This window comes from Arachis ipaensis, chromosome B7, assembly GCF_059453495.1.
Source record: "Arachis ipaensis isolate K30076 ecotype BB chromosome B7, ASM5945349v1, whole genome shotgun sequence".
Classification (NCBI taxonomy): Eukaryota; Viridiplantae; Streptophyta; class Magnoliopsida; order Fabales; family Fabaceae; genus Arachis; species Arachis ipaensis.
Window position 1 is genome coordinate 16,386,413 of NC_142442.1, and position 25,732 is coordinate 16,412,144.

Consider the following 25,732-nt stretch of genomic DNA (forward strand, 5'->3'; position numbering starts at 1 on the left):
CTTGAGAGGTCTTCAAAACTGGTGACCGACCTCGGGGGGAGGCTGTCGAACCACTTCATCGCTGCTTTTGACAAGGTTGTCGGAAAAGCTTTGCATTGCGTAGCATCGGAAGCGTCAGCCAGATACATCCGACTTTTAAAGTTGCTCAGATGATGCTTTGGATCAGTGGTTCCGTCGTAGAGGTCCATATCGGGGCTTCTAAAGTTTCTCGGAACTTTTGCCCTCATTATGTCCTCACTAAAAGGATCTTCCCCTCCTAGGGGGGACTCTTCTCTACTATCACGGGAGTTCCGACCTTTGAGGGAGGATTCTAGCTTTAAGAGTTTTTCCTCTAACTCTTTTCGTCTATCCATCTCCTCTCTTAGGCGCTTTTCTATCTCCTTTTGTCGCTCCAGTTCCTGTTCTAGTTGTTCCAAACGATTTTGGTGAATATGGACTAACCCCATAAGCTCAGTTGAATGGGACTGTCCGCCTTCTCTAACTCACGGCCTTCTGAGGAATTCACCTTCGGGGTTTTGACTCCGGAGGTTCCTTCTTTGTGTTGATCGTTGGTTTCCTGATGGAGGGTTAGGTCCGCGTCACTATTTCTGGTGTCCAGATTCTCTTGTTCAGAATCTGTTTCCACATGACCCTCCTCAGGGGATCCGTCCGCCATCACTGGTTGATCTCTCGGGTCCCCGGCAACGGCGCCAATGTTACGGTAGGTAACCGGAGATTAATGGGCTGGATGGCGCTGGTTGGCCCAATCGTCTGAGGGAGGAAGCCTTTGTCAGGGTCTGCGCCTTGGGGGCCTCCGTCCGACTTGTGAGTATGAGTGAATGGGGGGTGGTACCTGCAAAGACACTCCGATGCCTAAGTCAGCAAAGGGGTTAGCAGGTCTAGAGAGTATTGGGACTTAGAGATACCTGAGGAGTGGCAGTGTATTTATAGTGGTGAACCAATAACCACCGTTGGAGTAGTGCCACCTTTCTAGGGTGTTAACCGTCCCTTTATCTTAGGAAAGTTAAGATATGGCTCGTGGAAGTGGTTAGAGAGATTCTAGGGGCAGTTACTCATTCAAATGAGTGCTTATCTGCCAGCTAACCCTCGTTCCCGACTTCCTTAGAGCAAGTCGTGGTGCAAACCGACTTTGTAGCGGTTGATTTGGTGCAGGGTGAGGTTCAACCCTTTGGATTGGGCCTTCTTACTTGGATCCTGGGCCCTAGCGTTGGGTCAGGGTATAAACAAGATTCATAATTAAACTTAAATCTATAGAAGTTATCGTCTAATTAAACAAATCATATAAGGAAAGAAAATAATAATAAAAAATTCTATCAATTATATAATGCATGCATGCGTGATAGAATTGCCCTATGGATACAAACAAATTTAACTCTGCAGAGTTGGCATTGTTACAATCATTATCCACAACAATGTAATCAACGTAGATCTTTTTTTTTTCAAATAATGTTATATCTACACGAAAAAATCAGTCACTAAATAAAATTATATATATATATATATTATTTTTAATTAAATAGTTACCTTCTAAAATAATTAAATGTGTCGTATATAATAGGATAATTAAATTTGTAACAAATGAATAATTAAATTTGTTTATAATAATATATAAATTTTTTTATAAAGTATTAAATATATACTTTTATACACAATAATAATTGATTAATGATGGATTTTTTATATAGATATAATATGATTAACTTTTTCCCTCTCATTTCAGCAATATACCATCAACTGTCCTTTCAATAATCGATAGAGTATTTCCAGTGCAATAAAATTCAAACGCTTTTGTATTCTTCTTACAAAATATTTTTGAAAATCAAAGATAGTTTGCATTAGCAGAACTTTAATTTGAATAATTAACTAATATATATAACTTCTTTGTTTAATTTTGTTGAATTTAATTTATCATCAAATTTGAAAGCTAACAAAATTGTCAAATTTTGTATACTATTAGCTGTGCACAAGAGCTTTTACTTTTTCTAAATGCCTGTATATGCAATGGAGGCGCAAAGTTACATATTTACATCGTATAATATAACATTGCTCTAATAATAAATATAGTATATCTCTCCGTATAAAGAAAGGATATTTCACGCTTTATTTGTGAATCTAAACAAGAACAATGTTATATGATCAATAAATATTATTATATTATTTAATAAAATTTATATTTATATTTATAAAAATTTTACACGTAAAATAAATATATATAATTTATATTTATATTTATCAAAATTTATATATATAAATCAATACAATTTATTTATATTTATATTTTTTAAAATTTATATACATAAACTAATATAATTTATTTACACCTATATCTTTTACAATTTACACGTATAAATTAATAAAATTTATTTATTAAAAATAATTTAATATTTATATTAGTTAAATAATAACAAAAAATATTAAAAATTGTTAATCTCCAAAATTTTCTCTTATCATTATTATCTAATAATTATTTTTATAAAGATGAAACTTCAACAATACTTTTATCCCCTTGTGGAATTGTTACATATCTTTATGAAGGTGATTTATATCGTCAAAAGTCGTATGTTTTCTTCTTTCAAGAATGCTTAATTCATCAGTTGGTTAACTAAAGAATTTGAATGCTAAAAATGAGAAAAACACTAACACAACAAGATAATGGTGGTAGTTAGGAAGAAGACAAACATGAAAACATTCTAGAGACATAAAAAGCTTATTAAACATATAGGGGTTAATTATTAAGTATATTTAATTGATCAAATAATTAATAAATTGAGACATAGTTAAATTGTATGTAATCTAAATTTTGACTAAGCTAATATAACTTTTCCATCCCTACGAAATTGAAAGCTATACATCCAAACATTTTATGAAATTTCGAGGAAATGGGATGTTTGTGTGGCTTACTATAAAAGCACAGTGCTAATTAAAGTGATAGCTATATATAGCTTGCGTATGTGGAATTTCTATTCACTAATCCCACAAGGACTAGCATTATCCTTCACCCGGTTTTACGATTGGAATTTCATTTATATATGCTGAAATTATGGTATTTATTATTTAGTATTTAATTTTTATTTAATTTATTTTTATAATAAATTTTAAATATTTAAAAGTTATTTATTTTATATTTTTTAAATTAATTATTAATTTTTATTTTTTATTAATAATTTTTTTTTTGAAATAAAGAAAGCTCAACACATTAAAGTGGAGCAAATACAAGACATACACAAAAACAAATTCAAACACGAAGGTTATCAACTCCTGTCATTTTTGGCATTGCCATCAATAACCAATGGGATCAGTACCAGTCCATTCTTTATAGCTCAAAAACGTCTTATTTTGTATGACCTCAACACCTATCTTTTTATTGTTGAAAATTCTGTCATTGCGTTTCAATCAAATATTTTAAATTGTTGCAAAAAATTCAGTCAACCACTTTTTCTCCTCTTTTCTATTCGGCATTCCAGTTTAACTCTCAAACAGTCATTTAATGGTTCCTGAGACAGCCGAATCTCTCTAAAAACACCTCAACCAGGCGCACCGCACTTGCCACGAAAACTTACATAACAAAAACAAATAATGAACAAATTCCATCTCTTTTTTACACAGGACACAAATATTATTACTATAGTGAATAACACATAATCTACTCAACCTTTTTTTAGTATTCACCCTACCGACTAGAACAAACCAACCAAAAAACTTTATTCTCGGAGGTACTAACCATTTCTAAATCGAACTTGTGAAACTATAGCTCATAATCTCTTTCAAAAAAGTCTCCAATAGTAACACTTGCACAAAAAATTAATAAAAGAACACTTTTATTATCAAATTTTCAAATAAGATTATCTTCTCTGCATATATTATTCAAACAACTCACATTAATTATATTAAATAATATTAGTATGTTCTACTGAGACGTGTCGAGCAGTAATAAGTGGTTTCAATATTCATAGAAAATTATATTAGGAAATTAATTTTTTTAGTTAGTTAATATTAATTAATTTTTTAAAATTTTAAAATTCTTATTTTTTTAAAAATGTATAATTTAAAATTTATAATTAAAAATTTATTATTTATAGTCTAAAATTTAAAATAAATAAAATAATTTTTAAAAATTGACTAATATTGGTTAAAAAAAGTAGTTATTTAACATCACTCTTTTTTTTTATATTTAGTTTTTTGAAAACATATTATGCTTGAATTTTTTATTGGTTGATTCTTATTATTTGACTCATAATAACAGAAATCTAAAATTAATTTCTTTTTTTATTAAAAATTGAAGAAAATTTTCAAACCCTTTCTACAGGGAAAAAAGCTGACAAAATCTTGTGAAGTATGAACAATAAAAGAAAGGAAAAATAAATTAAGATATAAACTTATTCAGGAAAAATAAATTCAGATATAGACTTGTTTCATCATTTGACATCTTCACATTATTGAATATTGATATAGTTTTCAAAAGACAAAGAGTAAACTACCATTTGTATTCATGAAAGTTGAAAACGCTGACATATCTACCCGTAGAAAAATGAAATTACCATTTGTACCCATGAAATATGGGTTTCACACAATAAAATTATTCAAACACTAAAAAATTACCTAAAATCCCTAAATTACCCTTATCTTCACCACCACACCACCTCCTTCACCCAATCACCTTTCTAACCCTAATTCTCTTCACCCAACCACCACCCCTCTTTCCCTTTCTAATCTCAAATCCCACCACCACCCCCTTCACCCACCACCACTCCTCAAGCACTTCACTCAATGGTGGATCCCGCTACCCGCAACCGTCACCGGAACCCTCTCTCTCGTTCACGGATTTATCGGCGAATCCAACTGGTTCCTCCAGCTCACTGCCACTTACTTCGCCAAGGCCGGATTCGCCACATGCGCCATTGACCATCAGGGCCACGGCTTCTCCGACGGCCACATCGCCCACATCCCTGACATCAACTCCGTCGTCGACGACTGCATCGCCTTCTTCGACGAATTCCGCTCTCACTTCGATCCTTCTCTTCCTTCCTTCTTCTACTCCGAATCCCTCGGCGGTGCAATCACGCTATTAATCACTCTCTGCCACTGCGACACACTGGAAAATGTCTCATCCGAGAAGCCGTGGAACGGTCTGATTCTAAACGGCGCCATGTGAGGGATCAGCGAGAAGTTCAAGCCACTGTGGCCATCGGAACATTTTCCTTCTATAGCTGCGGCTATAATCCCTACATGGCGCGTGGTTCCAATGCGCGGATCAATCCCGGACATTTCCTTCAAAGTGGAGTGGAAGCGAAAGCTGGCGCTGGCAAGCCCGCGGATGAAGGTGGCGCGTCCCCAGCTTCGACGGCGCAGGAGATGCTGTGGATATGCAAAGGGGTGGTGGGATTTGAGATTAGAAAGGAAAAGAGGGGTGGTGGCTGGGTGAAGAGGGTTAGGGTTAGAAAGGTGACTGAGTGAAGGAGGTGGTGTGGTGGTGAAGATAAGGGTAATTTAGGAATTTTAAGTAATTTTTTAGTGTTTGGATACTTTTATTGTACGGAACCCATATTTCATGGGTACAAATGGTAATTTCCTTTTTCTATGGGTAGATATGTCAGTGTTTTCAACTTTTGTGGATACAAAGGGTAGTTTACTCAACGACAAAAGATAACACAGAATCTTCAATTCTTGTTGCTTAAATCCATAAGCTACTTCATGTATAATTTATTCATCGCTTTTCTTTCTTTTTCATTACTTCTAAACAAATCTCAGCCTTCGAACACAAAAATTAATGGCCATATCCAATCAGTATATTACTTCTAAATTAAACTTCTAAAAACAATTTAACTACCACTGGCAACAAAGACAACCAACGATAATGATAGGGTTCACAAATAGCCAAAAAAGTGTATAATATATATATATATATATATATATATATATATATATATGAAATCTAACTTATGAGAATGATATTCTTATATGAGAAAGTAAGAGTGTATTTATATTTTATAATAATTAAATTAATATAAATAATTAAAATTAAATATATCTAATAAGTTGTATACAAACAAGATATTTATAGTCATTACATTCATGTGAAAATATATTTATAGTTATTTTTTTAAATTTATTATTAAAAAGATTAAAAATAATTTTTATCCACTTATAACACTAAATAAACAAATTCTTTATAATAATTGAATATAATACTTTCAAACATAGCATTTTTTATAATATAATTTCTTAGAATATTTTTTTAGTTTTAAAATAAACCACAACTTAAATATCATTTGCATGCTGTAACCTATTTGATGTTATATTTTAGTAGAGATAGTGAGTCAAATTGTTTCTTTTTTTTATTATATAAATAATTAATTAAATATTATTATATCAATAAAATTTTAAAATCATTATGTTTTATATTTTTATTTAATACAACTTATAACCCTATAAATAAAGAAGGGAAAATCATATTACTCTTGATAATAACTAAAATTTAATTTAAAGAATCGACATGTGAGAACAAAATTTAAGGGCAAATAATTTATTTCCTTCAAATTGCATATTAATTTGATGGTGAAACTATTGCCACATACATATAAATACATGAAATAAGTTACACGAGTCAGATAGCACTCCATGTTCTTTGGCCTATATGTCATTAGAATTTTAAACTTATTATGAGTGTATTATTACTGTAAAATAGTTTTTTATTAAAATGATTTTCCAAACTAAATCTACATGATTTGTTAGGAAGCATTGAGGTTCATGTATTTGGCATTTTGGTTCCGTATCTTTACAATTACAACCATATGAGCTTCTTCTATATTTTGTTCAGAGGGAAAAAGAGAAAGTTTATATATGATTTGCTTTCTACACAGTATATATATTCTAGGCTTCTAGTCATCTTATATAGAAACAAGAGAATGAACACGACAAGTCTAGTGACACGACAAGAATTTAAATTTTATAGCCTAATTGCGTTTTTAAATATGTTTGCCAAGTTAGGCTTTATTTAGTAAAATGTTTTGAAGAAGTATTTGTGTTTTTAAAAAACACGTACTACTCATTGGATGTTGTTTGCAATTAGAAAAAACGAATGTTTCTAAAAGTATAGATGTAAAATTTTTCAAATAATTAACTTGTGTTTATATGTCAAAGTTAGAAAATCTAATGTATCTAATATAGATATCGTACATTAATTTATTTTAAAATGTAATTTTTATATTTATGTTTATTATAATATTTTAAAATTTTAAAAGTTATTTTATTAAACTTAATTATTATCACTACTAGAAAATGGATTAATACAGACAGATTTAGTCTTTATTACAGACGGATTTTTGGTTACCGACGAAATTACCGACCGATTTTGTCCTCTGTAAAAGCCTTGTCGAAAATTATTTACCGACGGATTTTTTTCCGTCGGAAAATTACCGACGGATTTTTACCAATTACCGACGGATTTTTCCTCTGTAAATTTTTCACCCATTTCCCTAAGGGCGACGAACTTTCCGACGGATTTTCCCTCTGTAAATTTTCCATCCATTCTCTCCTCAAGCTGATCTTTATTTGAAGGACTAGTAAGACTTTCAAGCATGGAAGACATAGATGGATCCTGAGATAGATAGTATAGATATGTTATCAACCAATAGATATTTTATATAACAGAGTACAGAAAGTTTATAAATATCTGCATCAATGCATTACCTAGGCGCTCAGCCATGGTCATGAAGTTAGGATTCTGCATCACCTGCTGCAACATTACCCAGTCGTATATTTGAATTTTACAGACAGCACAGCTTTCAATAGTTCAATGTTACTACTTCACATAAGATTCAGAATTCAGTGGCTATTTCAGTTATAGCAATTCACTCCATTTTCTGACCAGAAAACACATGAGATCTAAAAAGTTACCAACAGAAACACCAAATTTTGAGGGCAAACATCATAAAAACCAAAATCTATCTATCATATGTAAGCTACTTTTTTATTCTAGTCGATGCTTTGACATAAAAAAATAAATAAAAATAAAAAAAAAGGAAAAATCCTCCTTTCTCCAACACTTATTACAGATAGATCTATTGTCCAACCAACGAAAATCTCAGCCTAATAAACCAACCAAATAATCAAGCTCTTTCAATATCACTTTCCCTCAATAAGTTTATAAATTAAAAAAATTTAAGGGTTTAAATAAGGTTATGATCCATGTAAAATTTAGCAATTTTATGGTAAACTAAACTTATGGTTCCTATGATTCAAAGATAAGTAACCATATCCAAATTTCTTTAATTTTGGATGACAGAAGGGACTAATTTCACTTCTGAATACTTTTTTTTTTTTACCAAAACCACCAAAAGAAAAAATCTATAAGGCCAAAAATCTATTTAAGCCATGATTCAAACAATCTTGTTCACGGTTGAAGAGATCTCACATGACCCCCAATTAGTTTTTTATGATCAAGTAAAGTGATAAATAAATAAATAAAGGAGGAAAAAAAGAAACAGAGAAACCTGGAGCTCAATGGTGACAAAATACTCATCCATGTCAACATAGTTCTTGTTAAGTGAAGCCATGATGATGTGACAGTTTATGAAACCAATTTATGAATTTTCAAATAAGTAATATATATGCTCAAAAAGTAAATTTTATTGTCATATGATTCAGTATTTTAACAATCAGGAATTACATTAAATCAAACTATTGGCAGTTCACTATTTTAACAATCAGGTTCTAAGCATGAGATCTGAAAAGGAAATAGAGTCACTATCACCTTCACTGTTTGAAGAAAGTCACTAAGGAATAATTCCTGTGTTGTCTTGGACTGGTGACTGCAGGCCAAGATTTTCATCATATGCTTGACAGCCACATCATACATCCCAAGTGAAGCATACCACCTATAACAATGAAAAGTAAGAAAGTTTAAAGAATCTAGATGCATATGTTCTACATTATTAAACAACCAGAATATGCTATTACTGAAACAAGTCAAACTTACTATCCTATATAAAATTGAAAATGAACATGATCATTGATGTAGCTCCAAGTAGAAGGATCACTATCACACTGCAGCAAGAAGCAGCAGCAAAAGAAAAAAGATAGTGCAGTGAAAGAAAACACCAAAAATTGAAAAATCATAAAAAAAAAAGTTTCAACAACAAATTTTAAATCAAACTAATTACTAAAATTAGAAAAAAACAAATCTAACTAAACCTAATCTAATCAAAACCTAAAAATCTACTACACCTAATCTTTGTTTAGTGTTTGACAAAAATTAAAGCTGTGAATCCATTCCTTTACCGGCAACTGATTGACCCTTCTATAATTCTGCAAGTGAGAAGTTGAAGAGGAAGCCAATATTTAGCAACTCCGATCCCCTAGGTTTTAATGTTTAAAAGGTATATATAACAGTTTCTATTCTAGAAATAAAAAAACGGAAAAGCTCTGCATACAAGCCCTAATGGCTTGTATGCTTTACAAGTTCATTAAACAATAAAATCAAAATATGCGCTGCTTCAGGTACGTTGATTACACGCGCTATATAACATCGCGCGTATATCTAACTACCAGATTTAAAATATTTCTTTCCCTTTTCGTTTTCGTTATTTTGAGATTTCGTTGTTCTTCTTCTCGCGCGTCTTCCCTCCTTCTTCTCCATCGTTCTTTTCCTCTCCTTTTCTCACTAGCATCTTCTTCGTTTAGGTTACCTTTTTCTCTCTCTGCAACTCGAGCTTCGTTTTCTATTTTTGATTTGTTATTTTTTGAAATCAAAGTTTGATCTCGTTTTGAAGATAATGGATCATTCAACCTCAGATTGTCAGCTGAATGCAGGCGAAGTGGATTATGAGTCAGAATCTAACGAAGTCCCTGAGGTTTGATTTACATAGGATTAGTATGAATTTTCTTTCAGTAATTTGTATAGCATTGTGTAGTTGAAAAATTGCTGAACATTGACTGTGAAAGTAACACGTTTACCTGAATCTGTCGATTCAATGTATTAGTTGTGATTAATTACCTGAAATTTGTAGCAGACGCTCGGGTGTAGATCAATTCTTGTTTGGGTGTATCTACACTTTACTGGTTTTTTGTTATTTTAATTGACTTATTGTTGTTCAGGTGTATCAGACATGATTAGCTGTGTTTTTAGTTTTTGAGATGGTGTATATCTGCAGGCTGTGTATTTACAGTTTATGGCTTTAAAAGTCATTCTGTAGTTGAGTTGTATCGTATTAGACATGATTGGGTGTATTTGAATCATATCTATGGGTGTATTCACAGTTCTGACACGGTGTATTTTGCAGCCTCTCTCAGTTGTTGATGACGAGCTTGTTCCAAAGGTCGGAATGACCTTTACCACCCTTGAAGATGCTGGAAAATTTTACAGGAACTACGCCAAGGCTGCAGGTTTCTCTACAAGAGTTCGGTGCACGAATAGGAAGGGAAACGAGATTAAGAACCAACTGATTACATGTAGCAGAGAGGGAAAATGGAAATCTAAAATATCTCCGACTGAGAAGACGAATTCGACAGCCGGTTTAAACTGTCCTGCAAGAATTTATATACACACATTGAAGGATGTCGGTGCTTGGATCATTTCAAAGGTTGTGCTGGATCATTCACACCCCTGCTGTCCAAGTAAAGCAGAGATGCTCAAACAACACAGGGAACTAAGCATGTCCATTCGTCGTACGATAGAGAATAACAAGGAGGCCGGTATCAGACCTAGCAAAACCTACCAATCATTTGTTGCGGCTGCTGGGGGTCACCGAAGCTAAATTTTATCGAAAATGACGTGAGGAATTACATTACCAGGGAAGTGCGGAATGTTTCCGAACAAGAAGATGCAAAGGAATTCGGGAAATATTTGTTAAGAATGAAAGAGAAGAATCCAAATTTCTTTTTTGAGCTCCAACTCGAAGAGGATCAATCGATTAAGCTGGCTTTTTGGGCCGATGCAAGAAGCAGAGCCGCCTTTGAGTATTTCAGAGACGTCATTTCATTCGACACCACCTACAACACAAATAGGTAACAAATTGCCCCTGTTTATGATGCTAAATTAATTTATTTTTACGAATCCGCATCAGAGGTGTATATTGGCTGTTTCATTGGGTGTATGCGAAGCATTTGTTAAGGTGTAACTAATGATTTTGCATTCTGGACCATGGTAATTTGTTTCAGGTATAATTTGGTCTGTGGTTCTTTTGTCGGGGTGAATCACCACGGTCAATCAACACTTCTCGGATGCTCTTTGATGAAGAACGAAGAAATTGAATCATTCAAATGGTTATTTCAAAGCTGGCTTCGTTGCATGGGAGGAAACGCTCCGAAAGGGTTTCTCACCGATCAGTGCGCATCCATGAAAAGGGCTTTAGAGGCCTGTATGCCAACAACAGTTCACCGCTGGTGTATTTGGCACATCATGAAGAAGATTCCAAGCAAATTAAACGGGTACAAGGGACATGCCGATATCGAACAAGAAATGAGCCAAGTTGTTTGGAACTCTCACAGCAAAGACTCATTCGATATGAATTGGAATGATTTTCTGCTGAATTTTGGTCTTGCGGACAACAAGTGGCTTTCAGGTAATGTCTTTTTAAAATATGCAGCAGAGGTGTAAATTGTATGTCCCCTCGGGTGTATTTACAGCCTGTGTTTGGGTGTATTATGCAGATCTGTACGAAGACCGTCACATATGGGTTCCTATCTATCTGGATCAGCACTTCTGGGCAGGGATGAGAAGCACACAAAGGAGCGAGAGCATGCATTCATTTTTTAACAAGTATATCACCCGGAACAGCTCGCTTATTCAGTTCGTCAAACAATACGATAATTGCCTCGGAAGCAGGGAGCAAGCAGAGAGAATCAGATGCTGCAGATTTTCATACGCTCATACCGTGTGCAACCAAATCCTGCATTGAAGCTCAGTTTCAAGATGCGTACACTCACGCAAAGTTTAGGGAAGTCCAAGCGCAATTCAGAGGAAAGGCGAATTGCATCACCAGATTAAAGAATTCCACTCTAGGCTATTCAGTATACGACATCGGAGAACAAGTTTCCAGCTCAATATTCAACAAGTTCGTGGTTACTTACGACTCAGTGGTAGCCGAGGTAAAATTCCAATGCTTATTATTCGATTCGAGAGGGATACTGTGCCGTCACGCACTAAGCGTGTTAAGCTTCGAACAAGTAAGCCAAGTGTCACCGAGATACATACTGGAACGATGGAGCAAGAAGGTAAAGAGGCGACACACACACATCAAGAGCAGCCACGACGAGCCACTAATGGAGCCAAGAAGCAAGAGGTTCGACCAATTGGTTTTTCGTTCGCAAAATATCTACGAATTTGCCTCCGAATCGGAGGAGCTGACTGCAATTCTGCACCGTGCGTACGATAACGTCATGGCCGAGATGGAATCATTAAAAGCCAAAAGGAAGGGGACATCTTCTTTATCGCACGAAGACGCCAACTTGGAATCCGTTAACGAGCTTCAAAGCCCGCCAAGGATTCGAACAAGAGGACGTCCAAAAAACAGGCTAGGTTCAAAGCTGGAGAAACAGATCGCAAATGCCACAAAGAAGAAGAAGACGAAAGTTTTAAGCGAGGTAAAAGTACTGTTCTTTAAATTTGTGGCAATTGAGTTTATTTTTCTCGTTAATAGTTTAGGTAATGTGTGTGTGTTATATTTCAGATAAACCTTTTTGATGCTGCATCAGCGGCTCATTCAAATTGCAGCCAATATCAAGGACACGTTATGAGTTATCAGTTCAGGGTACCAGCAGCAGGGGATAACTTGTTGGGTGTATAGTTTTACAGAATATGGGTGTAAAAGCACCGTTATTTTGGGTGTATTTTCGTTAATTCACAATTTACATATAGACACATATATAGATACATATAGATCAAAAGCTGTAAAAATTCTCAGGTTATGGGTTTATATTTGATTTGATATTTTTCTTCATATTTTAGTACATGTAATTCATACATTTTGAATACAGCACAGACAGTTTGGGTGTATATTTTATGCAATCTTGGGTGTATTATTAGACTTGCGTTGGGTGTAACAGTTTATATATGCCTTGATTTTTTTCTTCATATTTTACCACCTGTAATACAGCTTTTGATTACATCACAGACAGTTTACCAGCACAGATAGTTTAACTATGGAAAAAAATATACATGGAATAGAAGTTGATAAATGGCAAATATTTACATCATTTGTTCAATTTACAAACTACCAAGCAGTTGGATTACCCAGTTTCTATATCAGCAGAATTAATCTGACAAAACGGACTTAATAATATAGAGGATGGCTTCGACAGCCTTATAGCACTACTCTCTCTAATTGCCCGATCTCTCTGTGTATTCATCTCACTGAATAGTATCCGGGATGCGTACTCCACTCTATAGTGGTCCACCTCCTCCTACAATTAAAAAGTATATTCTGTTTAAACAGCAATATTAATTCAGTAAAGTAATACAGAGTTATATGGTTCTAAAGACAGTTACATGTGGCCAATTATCCCATTGATACTTCCCCTTTTTGATGTTTTCCGGCTCAATTAACTCCATCCACTTCATAACGTACACAGCGCAGTCATAGCTGAAAACGAAGAAAATAAATTACAAATCTCATTTACACAAAGTTTAATGTTCAGAGTCACAAATTTATACCTTGTTTTTTAGCCAGATATTTTAACATATGGTGATTTAATTTCATTCTCCCTTTCCCCTTTCTGAAGAGGTTCCCCGCCGGCATATGTTATCAATCTTGAAAATACGTATCCCTTAAATACGAAAACAAATCAGTAATACACCCGAATGAATGGACAAGATACACCCAACGGAATGGACAATATACACCCATCAGAAGTAAAGAAATAGACCTATCTATTAAAGTAAAGAAGACAGAGGCAACTTACAGTGAATTTATTAATGGCCTTTCTCTCATCGGTGGGAGCTTTTTTGTGTAGCGGGTCAAGTATTTGACATTTCCGCTTTCTTGCATTTATCAGCCATAACCACCAATGCCCCGAGTAGCAGACAGGGGCAAAAATCTGAAGGATTGCCACACGTGAACATTGTGTTATTTTATTTTGCAAATAAGTAAATAAGCATACTAACAAATTTAGCAAACGAAAACTTACATATGGGTGCGAAGTCAATTTTTTTCTATCTATGAAGGGAATGAAACTCGGGTAGGCTTCCACCCTGAATTCCTTTTTCGTTTTCGGTGATACGAATTCCCCGTTTGGGTGATCCGAAAGTTCCATGCACTGCAAGAATTGCGAAACAAGAAATGAAATACTAAACTTACACCCAATGGAACGTAAAAAATACACCCAAATCAATACAGAAAATACACCCAAAGTTCGGAGAAGTAACACTTACCACAATATCGGGGGGGAGACAGTATATTTGTTCTTTAAACCTCTTTTCATTTTTGTTGTTGAGGATGAGGCAGATGGCAGATACAATCTTGAAATATATGCCAAAATCAATTTTACATTAATAAGCATTGTAATTGACTTTGGTGTAAAAAGATTAATGTTATTCTAATATTACCTGAGATTCTATATCACTTTTTGCCTGTAGGGAGGCAAGGTGCATTCTCATCAAAATGTATTCTCCTTGGCCAATCAGAGTGCACATTTCCTCATACTCGTTAGTATTGCCATCTGCATCTTCCTTCAGTCTCGTCCCCCAGATGTAGCACTTTTGTTTCATATCATCTGGAATTTGATTCATTCCCCCAGGAGTTTCAAACTTTGCAGAACTTTCTCCCCCAGTCTCCCTCTGAATTTGTGGACTTGTGTTTTTTCCCTTCGCCGCGCTGCTTGCTATTCTTTGGACCAAACTGTCCAATTGTTCTATCAAATTCGCAGCTTCTGGAGATTTTTCCCTTTCTGTCTCCTGCGTTGACGCCCCCTCCTGGCTTGAATCAGTCAATCCAAGGCTGAATGATGGCACCCCTGGATCTGTTTTAGGAACATAGGATGCTGTCCGTGCCATCATCAACAGGGCAGCAGCGTCTTCTGCGTCTGGATGACTGCGTCATCATGTATAAGAATAAGAATAAGAATAAGAATATACGGATGATAAGCAAAGATTGATTTTAGTCTGATGAACTTACATTTTAGTTGGAGCTGGGGGAACCGTGGGTGTGGTCTCTTGAAGTTGTTTGGGGGTTTCAGGAGTGCTGCACAGTTACAAAAAATTAATCACGGCGTAAAAGAAACTAATCAGGAACAATATACACCCAAACTGTTAGCTAATATACACCCAAACTCTAAACAAATATACACTCAATACTATTTCTTACGTTTCTGTGGTCCCTTCAATCTGTAGCATAGGGGTTGGTTCAAAATCTGTCTCAGTGGTTGTTTGGGATGCCGGCACAAAAACCTGAATCGGGACTCTAAACAAGAAGAAAAATGAAAGGTTAACAACGCCTTTGAAAATAATAAGGTTATAAGGTTGAAATATTATTGGAAAACTCACATTGCAAGCGCTTCCGACGGTGTCTGTTCCCTCACAACCATCATATTCGAATCAGACGGACTCAACCTAAAATACACCCAAAGAAATTCAAGAAATACACCCGAACAATTCAAAAAGAAGACAGGCTTTGTTTTTTTGAGAACTTACATACTTGCAGTTTTTGCTTTTTTTTCCTGCCTTTTTTTTTCTTGAATAAAATAATAAAGGGCTTTTTTTTCTAAAAAAAATATATACAGAATTAGAAGTAGAAGGGTAATAGAAGAACAAAAAGTAACGGTTATTTGAAAGAGAAATTACATGCTCTGTGACGGCTGGTTTACACTACTCTGTTCTGTGTGTCCTTGAGAGGAAGGACCATCACTTCCCAAGTTCACAGCCGGTATTCTAAAACAGATTTCATGTTATTCAGACAAAATAAGATACAGGTATAAAATACACCCAAATGAATGCACAAGATACAACCAACCGAATGGACAATATACACCCAACACAACAAAGTTAATATTCCAACTTATTAAACAACATACACCCAACTTGATCCACACAATACACCCAAATGGTTCCACAAGACACACCCAAATCATGATAACAAGATTTTATTAAATAATAAAGCTTCTTACGTTTCAGACGACACATAGCGACCTTCTGTCGATCGCAGGTCAGGTTGGTTCTCCCTGCGAAACAAGAAACAATTATTAGCATACAAAACACAACAAAATATGAAATAGACAGCCCAGCAAGACATACCCCTCTGCAGCAGATTTATCAACGTTTTGCCCTAGCCATTCATCCAGTTCGTCACTTGATATTTCATATGTCTCACTACATTCATAAAAGAAGATGTTAACAAAAATAATTACGACGATAGACGGTAATATAGCTTACGAGGTACTGTACCCCTCAAAGTATTGGTCTTCTTTAGGAGGTGAATCCTCCACGACAACTTTTTTCTTTTTTGGTTGTGTTCTGGGTGGAAAAAAAAGAGTACCAATCAGAAATAAAAAATTAATTTTATCACAGAATATTATGCAAAGAAGTGCTTACTTTTTTGGTGTTGTTTTTGTTTTTTTCTTCTCCTTCTCCTTCTCTGCAGGTGATGATTCTTCGCTCCTCTAAGTTAATAATAGACACTTCAGTTAATACACGAAATCTTTATAATGAAGCCAAAAGAAAGGAGTAATAATTTTAGGACATTACTCATCACTTTGTTCAGATTCAGATTCTGAATCAGAATCTGACTCCTCTTGCCTCTGCTTTCTTTTTCTGGAGTCCATTATGGAAGGCAAACAGTGATTATTTAGAACATACTAAAAATACACCCAACGTGATCAACAAAATACACCCAACTCGAAAAAGAAATTACACCCAAGTATGGTACTTACTTTTTCCCCTTTTTGATGGGGTGTTTTCTTGCTGAATCCTCTGAGTCTTGTTGAGTCTCAGACTCAGAGGTAGAAGTGTCACTGTCAGTAGCTGTTTCTGTCTCCGAAGATGATGTTGGACTCGCCTTCCTTTTTTTTGTTTTTTTGATTTCTTGTTTTTTTTCTTTTTTTCTTGTTTTTTTTATTTTTTCTCTTGCTCTTGTCTCCGCCATCTTCACAATCCCCTGAAACATGAGATATTTTAGCTAGCAGCATTCAGGTAAATAAAATACAAGCAACATATTATGTTTACTTACCAAAATTTCTTCTCTTTCTGCAGTCATTCTTTCCACCAACTGCTCCTTAGTCTAGTTGGCAATCCAAGGCTTTGGTGGTCTTTCAGCCCTCTTCTTGCCTTTGTTTTCAGAAAGATGAAAGTATATTATCATGAGGGCAAAGAGGCAGCCATCAATTGCCTTCTTCTTCTTCTCCTGGTAGTCTGTGATGCCCTTGATCAAGAAGGTCAAAACATGCCCCCCCCAGTTTCTCTCCGATATGCCGTCCATCTTAAAAATTGGGGCGAGGTGCACAGGCGATATTTTGTTTATCGTCGTTGGCAAAAGGAACGCCATCTGTATGTAGAGGATGAATATCCTCTTGAACATCAGGCGTTCCTCTTCGCTGCCAACGCCTATTTCCATCATTTCATCGGTAAGACTTTTGAAGGTCTTACCCTGAAATCTTCTATAAATTATTTTGTCATCATCAGAAAGTTGCTTATACTCAACTTTCTCAGGAAACAGATTTCCTACAAAAAAGAAAACAACAAAGTATCAAAATCGGTTCAAAAACACCCAAGCATCAACCTTAAATACACCCAATCATGAACTTAATATACACCTATAGTTACCTGTTGCATTGATGCCAAGCGCATCACCTATTGTCTTTGGTGTTATTTGGAAAGAACCATATATCCTGTCTTCAGTCTGTTCTCCCCAAGTTTGAAGTTGTTTGCCAGTTCCCTTAAGAGTTGGTGATCCACCCTTAGAGGTGGGACGTGCATCAACCCACCAAATCCGAGATCCCTGACAATTGCCTTCTTCTCCTCAGTCATGTTTCTGAACTTATCGCTCAGGAGATGTGTGGCACACTTAAGGTCTTTCGTTTGGTTTCTTGCTGCCATTTTATCTGAAACGAAAAATACACCCAAAGATATCAGTAAGATACACCCATATATAAGAGTCAGATACACCCATTAATAACAGTAAGATACACCCACAGATATGATTCAGATACACTCATTGATAACAGTGAGATACACCCATAGATATGATTCAGATAAATTCATATATATCAGTCAGGTATCACTCAAACATGCTTCAATATCAAATTAATTGAGATATCAGTAAGATACACGCATATATGAGTCAGATACACCCATTGATAACAGTGAGATACACCCATATGTAAGAATCAGATACACCCATTGATAACAGTGAGATAGATATTATTCAGATACATTCATATATATCAGTCAGATATCAGTCAAACATGCTTCAATATCAAGCCACATTACAAGTTCAAGCAGTATACACCCCCCAATCTACGGAATAAACCCCCAAAAATCAACAACAGTAGCAGGAGAACTTAGAACAAGAACGTAGAACGACGTAGAACTTAGAAGAATGACGTAGAACTTAGAACAGTGTAACAAAGAAGCAAGAATAATAGCCCAGTAAACCCTAGAAGAACGACGTAGAAGAAAAGTAGAATATACAGTAATCTTAATGAACTTACGTTGAGTGTTGTTGCTTTGTTTTCTCTTCAGATTCTTCACAGAGAGTTTGATGTTGTTTTGATGGAGGTTTCGAACAATGATTTGTATATTTTGAACTTTGATTTTTGCTCGAAAATGGGAGCGTTTCCTTGTTTTCGAAGCGTTTTGAGAAGTGGAAGAAGTGGAGGAAGTGGAAGAGTCTGCCATACGTAACCGTTTGTGTTGAGCGCGTGATTTTGACGCGCCATGTTATGCTTCTTTATGCGCGTGTCTTCGATTTGGGCTGGGCCAACTTGGATGCTTGTATACTTGTATGTGTAGCAGGCCCGATAAAAAAATGTCTTAAAGCTACACATTTTAATCTATTTAAGAAATACGACATGACAAACACTATTATAATAGCAATAAATATCAAATCAAGTTAATTAACAAAACTAATAAGAAAACAAAAATTCTTTTTCCCTTTTCAGATCTTTTTATGTGTCTTGTTTAATAAAGCAATGCTGGACACTTTCCTCCTAACTCCAAACTCACAGGTGTCAGATGCGCTGCTGCTGCACTCATAACAATCCGTCCCACCCTTGCACTTCCTATAATACAATTGCATTATTATTTTGAAACACAAATATAGTTAATTAATAAATTTAAGTGATGATTATTAGTTATATAAAATAATTTTATATATGCATCTAATTATATTATATTATATCAATAAAAATAACTATATTTTATATTGATTATGTAAATAGCTACCAATTATAGCCTATATCTTTTCTACAGCTGAATTCACACTATCAACAGAAGTGCCCTCAATGGTTGCAAAAGACCATTACAACAAATCATTTAGATATTGGATTTTCTTATGGCACAGTAGTAAGGAGTCAAGCTGGTAAGAGGGAAGAGGCTCTACTTAAATGAAAATCCACCAACTGAGCTAATGAAAGATTCCTGCACATATAATTATTATGTGCTGGTCTCTCAATCAATCAAGTGCTACATATATAGAGTTAAGAAACACTCATGAACTGAATATATTATATTGTGAATGAATTATATTAAATCAGCTATAACATAACCATTTCAAAGTTAAAATGAAAGCATAATAGAAAATAAACATTTCAATTTGATCCATACAAGTTAGGCAATAACTTAGGTACAGCCAGGAACAGAGGAACTTACTAACAAAATCATCTTCTTTTGAAGTAGGTATTATTATCTTAACCCTCAATTCCTCTTCTATCTTCTGTTGTGTGGATCCCTTGAAACAATATATTTTATAGATTTGCAGGTATATATTGATATGTAGGTTATTGATATAGGAAGAAACTAAGAAAATAGACCAGAATTATACTAACCCTTCATGGCAGGAGCCTTGGTCACAGATCTTGACTTGTCATGGGCCTCTTGTAAGCAAGTTTTGAGTAAAATGATGAAAAAATTGCAAGCCGTTTTTACTAGATAAAGTACAGAAACAAGCAAGCACAAATGCACAATATTTTTAAAGTTAATGAGCTTATACATGTAAATTAGAAAACACATAAAATAGCCAATGAGGTGAAAACTGATTTCATATATATATATATAACCAAAAGCTCTGGCTAGTAGCTTTTTCTTTTGAAGCCTGACATCTTAATAAAACTTCACGATTAAACACGTGCACCATAGCAAACAGGAATATTACAGTATCCCAAAGCAAAGAAATTAGATGTTGAACCTTTATGAGGTTTCCATGAATCTTCTGAAGCAATGACATAGATAAACTTCCTGAGTTACTAACAGCTAATAATTTTTTCATCACATGAACAGAGAATGAATTGGTGGCCACCTGAAAATTTACATCCACTTGCATAATAAAATTATACACCTTCATGCTGTATTTGAATTAGAAAAGGAATACTAATTTCTAATCTAATAATGTCTTCACCACCACGACCTTGGCCACGTGGGATCTCAAATAATTCCTAAAGAAAAAAAGTCATCAAGTTAATAAATATAGTTTCATCTTAAGTAAAACATAGTTGCATATGCCATCTATACGTTTTAATTCCTAAGTAAAATATTCACAGACATTACTGCTATTCTATTAGCTCTTGCTTTGCATAGGATTCAAGAATAAGCTGATCTATGATGCATGTAGAATTCATAGTGTAAAATAGAACACTCCAAGCTAAAACATTACAATAGAAAATATTTTATACTTTACTCACAGACATTATTGTATTGCTCATGTTTTAGACTTAAAGCCATATAATCATCTCAGTAACTGAAAAAAGAATGAACTAATTGAACAACAAAATCTACACAATCAGTATTTCAAACATGAAAATAAAAATCCAAAAAACTGAAAGTGATAAGTTCAAAAATTAACCGAATCTGAGGATAGATTCTCGATATTCTGGAACAGAAAATTCTATGAGTGGTAGCAGATCCAGAAGTGCGAGAAGGAAAACGAAGGAGAAAGAAAGAAAGAAAGCAAAAGAAAAATAAAAGAAAATAGCTATGCATGCGTAAGAGGATAGCAAATACAATAAGAACTGGACCACAGAAACCATACCAAGACGAGAACGACGGCAGCGCGCTGCAAAGTTCGAGGAGAGGTGGTGAATCGGACGAGATGCAGAAAAGCTCGACGGAAAATGGCGAACAGGAGGAGAGGCTGGCGTCAGTGTAGCAGCGAATAGGAAGAGTGATAAAGGTGTAGAAGAGATTAGGGCTACCTGCACAGCTGAGGCAAGATCGAAACGGAGCAATTTCTGCATATTAGGGTTCGATACGAAGCGACGCGAGCAACACACGAAGAAGCGTCGGGAGGGGGTGTGATGGAGCTTCGGTGTGACGGAAGTTCAGTGCGACGGCGGTGCAAGGCGGAGAGGCGCCGCCGATGGAGCGTTTGGAAGAGAGGGGTGTGGAGGCGCGGATAGGTATCGTGTGAAATGAGGAGCCACGCTTAAAGCAAACCCCTTATTTCAACATTTCCGACGGAAAATTTTAAATTACAGACGAAAAATCCGTCTGTAATAATTTAATAAAACGCAACGTTTTGTCTATTTAATTACAGACAGATTTTCTGTCTGTAACCATTTTTCACGGAAAAAAATTAATTTTTTCTACGGAATTATCGACGGATTCTCTTTTCCGTCTGTAATTTATATTAATCCATTTTTTTGGTTTTCCGACAAAAAATCTCTCTGAAATTCCGTCTGTATTTCCGTGGGATAAAATCCATCGAAAATTTTCGTCTGTAATAACAAAATTTCTAGTAGTGTATTGATACCAATAAATCAATAAAATTTAATTGAAATATGAAAATACAGATTATAATGTAATCAGCAAACTACATAAAGTTATTAATTAGACTTAATTTTTGTCGTAATTGAACCTTCTGCTTGTGTCCTATTGCGCATGTATCGATAGCTTGGTAAAATCAAAGTTCAATAGAGTTAGCTGGATGAATAGAGAACAAAGAATTGATGAATTGATAAATTAGAGAGAAAAAATTTATAGAATTGATGAATCGATAAATTTTTACTTTTTTAACAAGATGCACAATAAGAAGGTGAAGTGTGACTATGAAGAACTATGGAGGTGTATAATTAGTTAGGAATCCGGCAAAATACATAGTCCAAGATGTTGAAGAGGTCCCCAAAAAGCAACAAGTACACTTCCTAGTAAAGTTAATGCGAGAACTCATCCACTCTCACAGGTTTAGTATCCTGACTTGAATGTCAGTACTCCCCAAGTCAGAGATAAAAAGAAGAAGTTACTCCTCATAACAGGAACAAGAGGAACCCCGTCTATTTCAAACGAGTTGTGATTTGTTGTTACAAAACAAAATCCATCATAATGTATGGGAACTTTCTTTATCGTTGATAGACGTTGGCCTTTCTCCCATTAGGGAACCAATGAGAAATTTTGACAATGTATATAATGAGTTGATTATCTAATATAAATAAATAATAAAAATTACTTTACAGATTATTTAAATTCAAAAACTCTCATTCAATTATTTCACATTAAATTTCAAATTTCAAATCCTCAATTTCAAAATTTTTAAAAAATCTAGTTAGTTAATTCAAAAAAAAAAAAAAATAACCATATGAAATCCTAAATTACTAAAGCATTTCACTCTAATACTCTCTTCTTTTTCAACTCGCGGCCACTCCGCCTTCATCAATAATCATCCCATTTCACCATGGTTGCTGAGCTTGCCACATGCTACTCACCTTAGTAAAAATAATCATCCACTTAAGGATAAAAATAATTATCCGCATACGAATTGAAGATCTAACATAATTTAATTATATATAACTAAATCCAATCCAAATAAACTAATCGTCTACATAAAAATTAATTCTTTTTTTTTATTAAAAATTGAAGAAAATTTTCAAACCCTTTCTACAGGGACAACAGCTGATAAAATCTTGTGAAGTATGAACAATAAAAGAAAGGAAAAATAAATTAAGATATAAACTTATTCAGGAAAAATAAATTCAGATATAGACTTGTTTTATTTGACATCTTCACATACATTATTGAATATTGATATAGTTTTCAAAAGACAAAAGATAACACAGAATCTTCCAATTCTTGTTGCTTAAATCCATAAGCTACTTCATGTATAATTTATTCATGGCTTTTCTTTTTTTTCATCACTTCAATTCTAAACAAATCTCAGCCTTCGAACACAAAAATTAATGGCCATATCCAATCAGTATATTGCTTCTAAATTAAACTTCTAAAAACAATTTAACTACCACTAAGACAACCAATGACAATGATAAGGTTTACAAATAGCCAAAAAAGTATATATATATATATATATATATATATATAAACACCATTCTAAACTTACTAAATAAATAAAAGATGAACAATTTTACCTTTCTTTATTTTCATTAATGCTTTTTCTTTCATTTTCATTTGAATAAGACTTTTTTTTTCCTTTAAACTAAAAGTTATATATATATATATATATATATATATATATATATATATGAAATCTAACTTATGATAATGAGATTCTTATATGAGAATGTAAGAGTATATTTATATTTTATAATCCTTAAATTAATATAAGTAATTAATTAAATATATCTAATAAATTGTATACAGACAAGATATTTATTATAGTCATTGCATTTACGTGAGAATACATTTATAGTTATTATTTTTAATTTTTTAATTTATTATTAAAAATAATTTTTTTCACTTATAACACTAAATAAACAAATTCTTTATAATAATTGAATGTAATATTTTTAAACATAGAATTTTTATAATATAATTTCTTAGAATATTTTCTTAATTTTAAAATAAACCACAACTTAAATATCATTTGCATGCTGTAACCTATTTTATGTTATATTTTAGTAGAGATAGTGAGTCAAATTGTTTCTTTTTTTAAATTATATAAATAATTAATTGAATATTATTATATCAATAAAATTTTAATATCATTATGTTTTATATTTTTATTTAATACAACTTATAACCCTATAAATAAAGAAGGGAAAATCATATTACTCTTGATAATAACTAAATTTTAATTTAAAGGATCGACATGTGAGAACAAAATTTAAGGGCAAAATAATTTATTTCCTTCAAATTGCATATTAATTTGATGGTGAAACTATTGCCACATACATATAAATACATTAAATAAGTTACACGAGTCAGATAGTATTAAACCACTCTTCCACCTTAGCCCATGACAACAATAAAGACGTCTCACGGCCCACAAATTCAGCCCAACAGAATACACAAATTAAATTATAATTTAGTCTTTATCTTATCTTATAGTTATCTTTATCTTTATCTATATCTTATCTTTATCTAATTTTATCTTTCATAGGCCAATACTCTATATATACTTAGTTTTACCTTCATAGTTTACAATTCATTCAATCAATAATCAATAAAATTTCTTCATCTTTTTCTTTCACAATTCTTTTATTTTCCTATTCTTTCACAATTTTATTATGGTATCAGAGCTCCTCTTGAGCTCTGCTGACATCCATGGATCAAGGAGAAAGGGCACACCAGCAACTTCATCCGGAGTCTCTTTTGGACCTTTCGTCAGCCCAACACTTTTCTTTCATGACACTTCCTTTCAATGAAGAAGCTCGTCCTTCAAACCAACTTGAGCTTCTGCCAAGTCCAACTACTCATTATCTTTGTTCTTTCAATACCTTTTCTACTGTTAACAATTCTTCAAATCGAGATTCATTCTTGAATACTTGGATCATTGATTCTGGTGCCACAGATCACATTGCATCAAATTTGTCTTGGTTTATTTCTTACACACAAATTTCTCCTATTATTGTTCATTTACCAAATGGTTCTCGAACTACTGTTTCTTATAAAGGCATCGTTCAATTTTCACCATCCTTGGTTCTTCATGATGTTCTTTATTTACCTCATTTCAACTTTAATATTATCTCTGTTTCAAAAATTACTTCAGCACTCATATGTGAACTCACTTTTTCATCTTCTTCTTGCACTCTACAGAGCAACAATTTGCACTTTTTCAATCTGGTTTTAAAGGGTATATTATTTATGTTTTAGAAGATAAAAGAATTGAGATTTCTAGAAACGTAATTTTTTATGAAAAGATCTTGCCCTTAGTCACAAAAAATGTCCAATTCCAGACACTTAGCCCAACATTGCCAAACACACCTTCTCAAAAACAAGATTCGGTTAGTCTTCCAGTTGAACCCTCACCTATACCCATTGACCCAACTACACCTAGTTCTTTATTTTCTCCAACAACCTCTCCTTCTTCCTCACTATCGTTTCCTAACCAAGTTGAACCCATGACCACCGAATCCCTTTCAACACTAGACACCAGCCCACCATCACCTTCTCATCCCCCGTCACCTTCTTCACCACCTGAGCAACCCCATCCTCGTCATTCCGACCGGCCTCACCGACCTCCAGCATATCTCTCTGATTACTTGTGTAATTCCTCTCTCATCTCTACAAATCAATCTCCCTCAAAGTGCAAGTATCCTTTATCTTCAGTCATGTCTTTTTCTTCTCTTTCATCTTCACATAAAAAGTTTATTTTATCTCTACATTCTGACGTTGAGCCAAAGTCTTTTAAGGACGCCAATCAAC

General features: G+C 34.0%; 1 protein-coding gene and 1 pseudogene across 1 annotated transcript; one reads left to right on the forward strand and one right to left on the reverse strand.

Moving 5' to 3' along the window:
- The first annotated feature begins 458 nt into the window (after positions 1–458).
- On the forward strand, positions 459–5,454 carry LOC107606778 (caffeoylshikimate esterase-like; annotated as a pseudogene).
- A 1,972-nt stretch (positions 5,455–7,426) lies between these two features.
- Positions 7,427–16,752, reverse strand: LOC148550445 (uncharacterized). Its single transcript, XM_088494494.1, has 14 exons — positions 16,676–16,752; positions 16,523–16,588; positions 16,376–16,444; positions 16,226–16,300; positions 16,099–16,152; positions 15,776–15,862; positions 15,479–15,544; positions 15,300–15,395; positions 15,111–15,176; positions 14,543–15,026; positions 14,369–14,455; positions 14,125–14,253; positions 13,900–14,034; positions 7,427–7,597 (listed from the first exon to the last, which is right to left on the reverse strand). The coding sequence occupies exons 1-14, from the start codon at positions 16,750–16,752 to the stop codon at positions 7,427–7,429; spliced, it is 1,662 nt and encodes a 553-aa protein (XP_088350620.1).
- Between the last annotated feature and the right edge of the window lie 8,980 nt (positions 16,753–25,732).

Bases quoted from the DNA above. Each gene is read 5' to 3' on its own strand.
- LOC148550445 (XM_088494494.1), bottom strand. From the start codon at position 16,752: ATGGACTCCAGAAAAAGAAAGCAGAGGCAAGAGGAGTCAGATTCTGAT. The intron at 16,589-16,675 runs GTAATGTCCTAA...ATTAACTTAGAG, and splicing joins GAATCTGAACAAAGTGATGA to GAGCGAAGAATCATCACCTG. The intron at 15,177-15,299 runs GTAAGAAATAGT...GTAACTGTGCAG, and splicing joins ATTGAAGGGACCACAGAAAC to CACTCCTGAAACCCCCAAAC.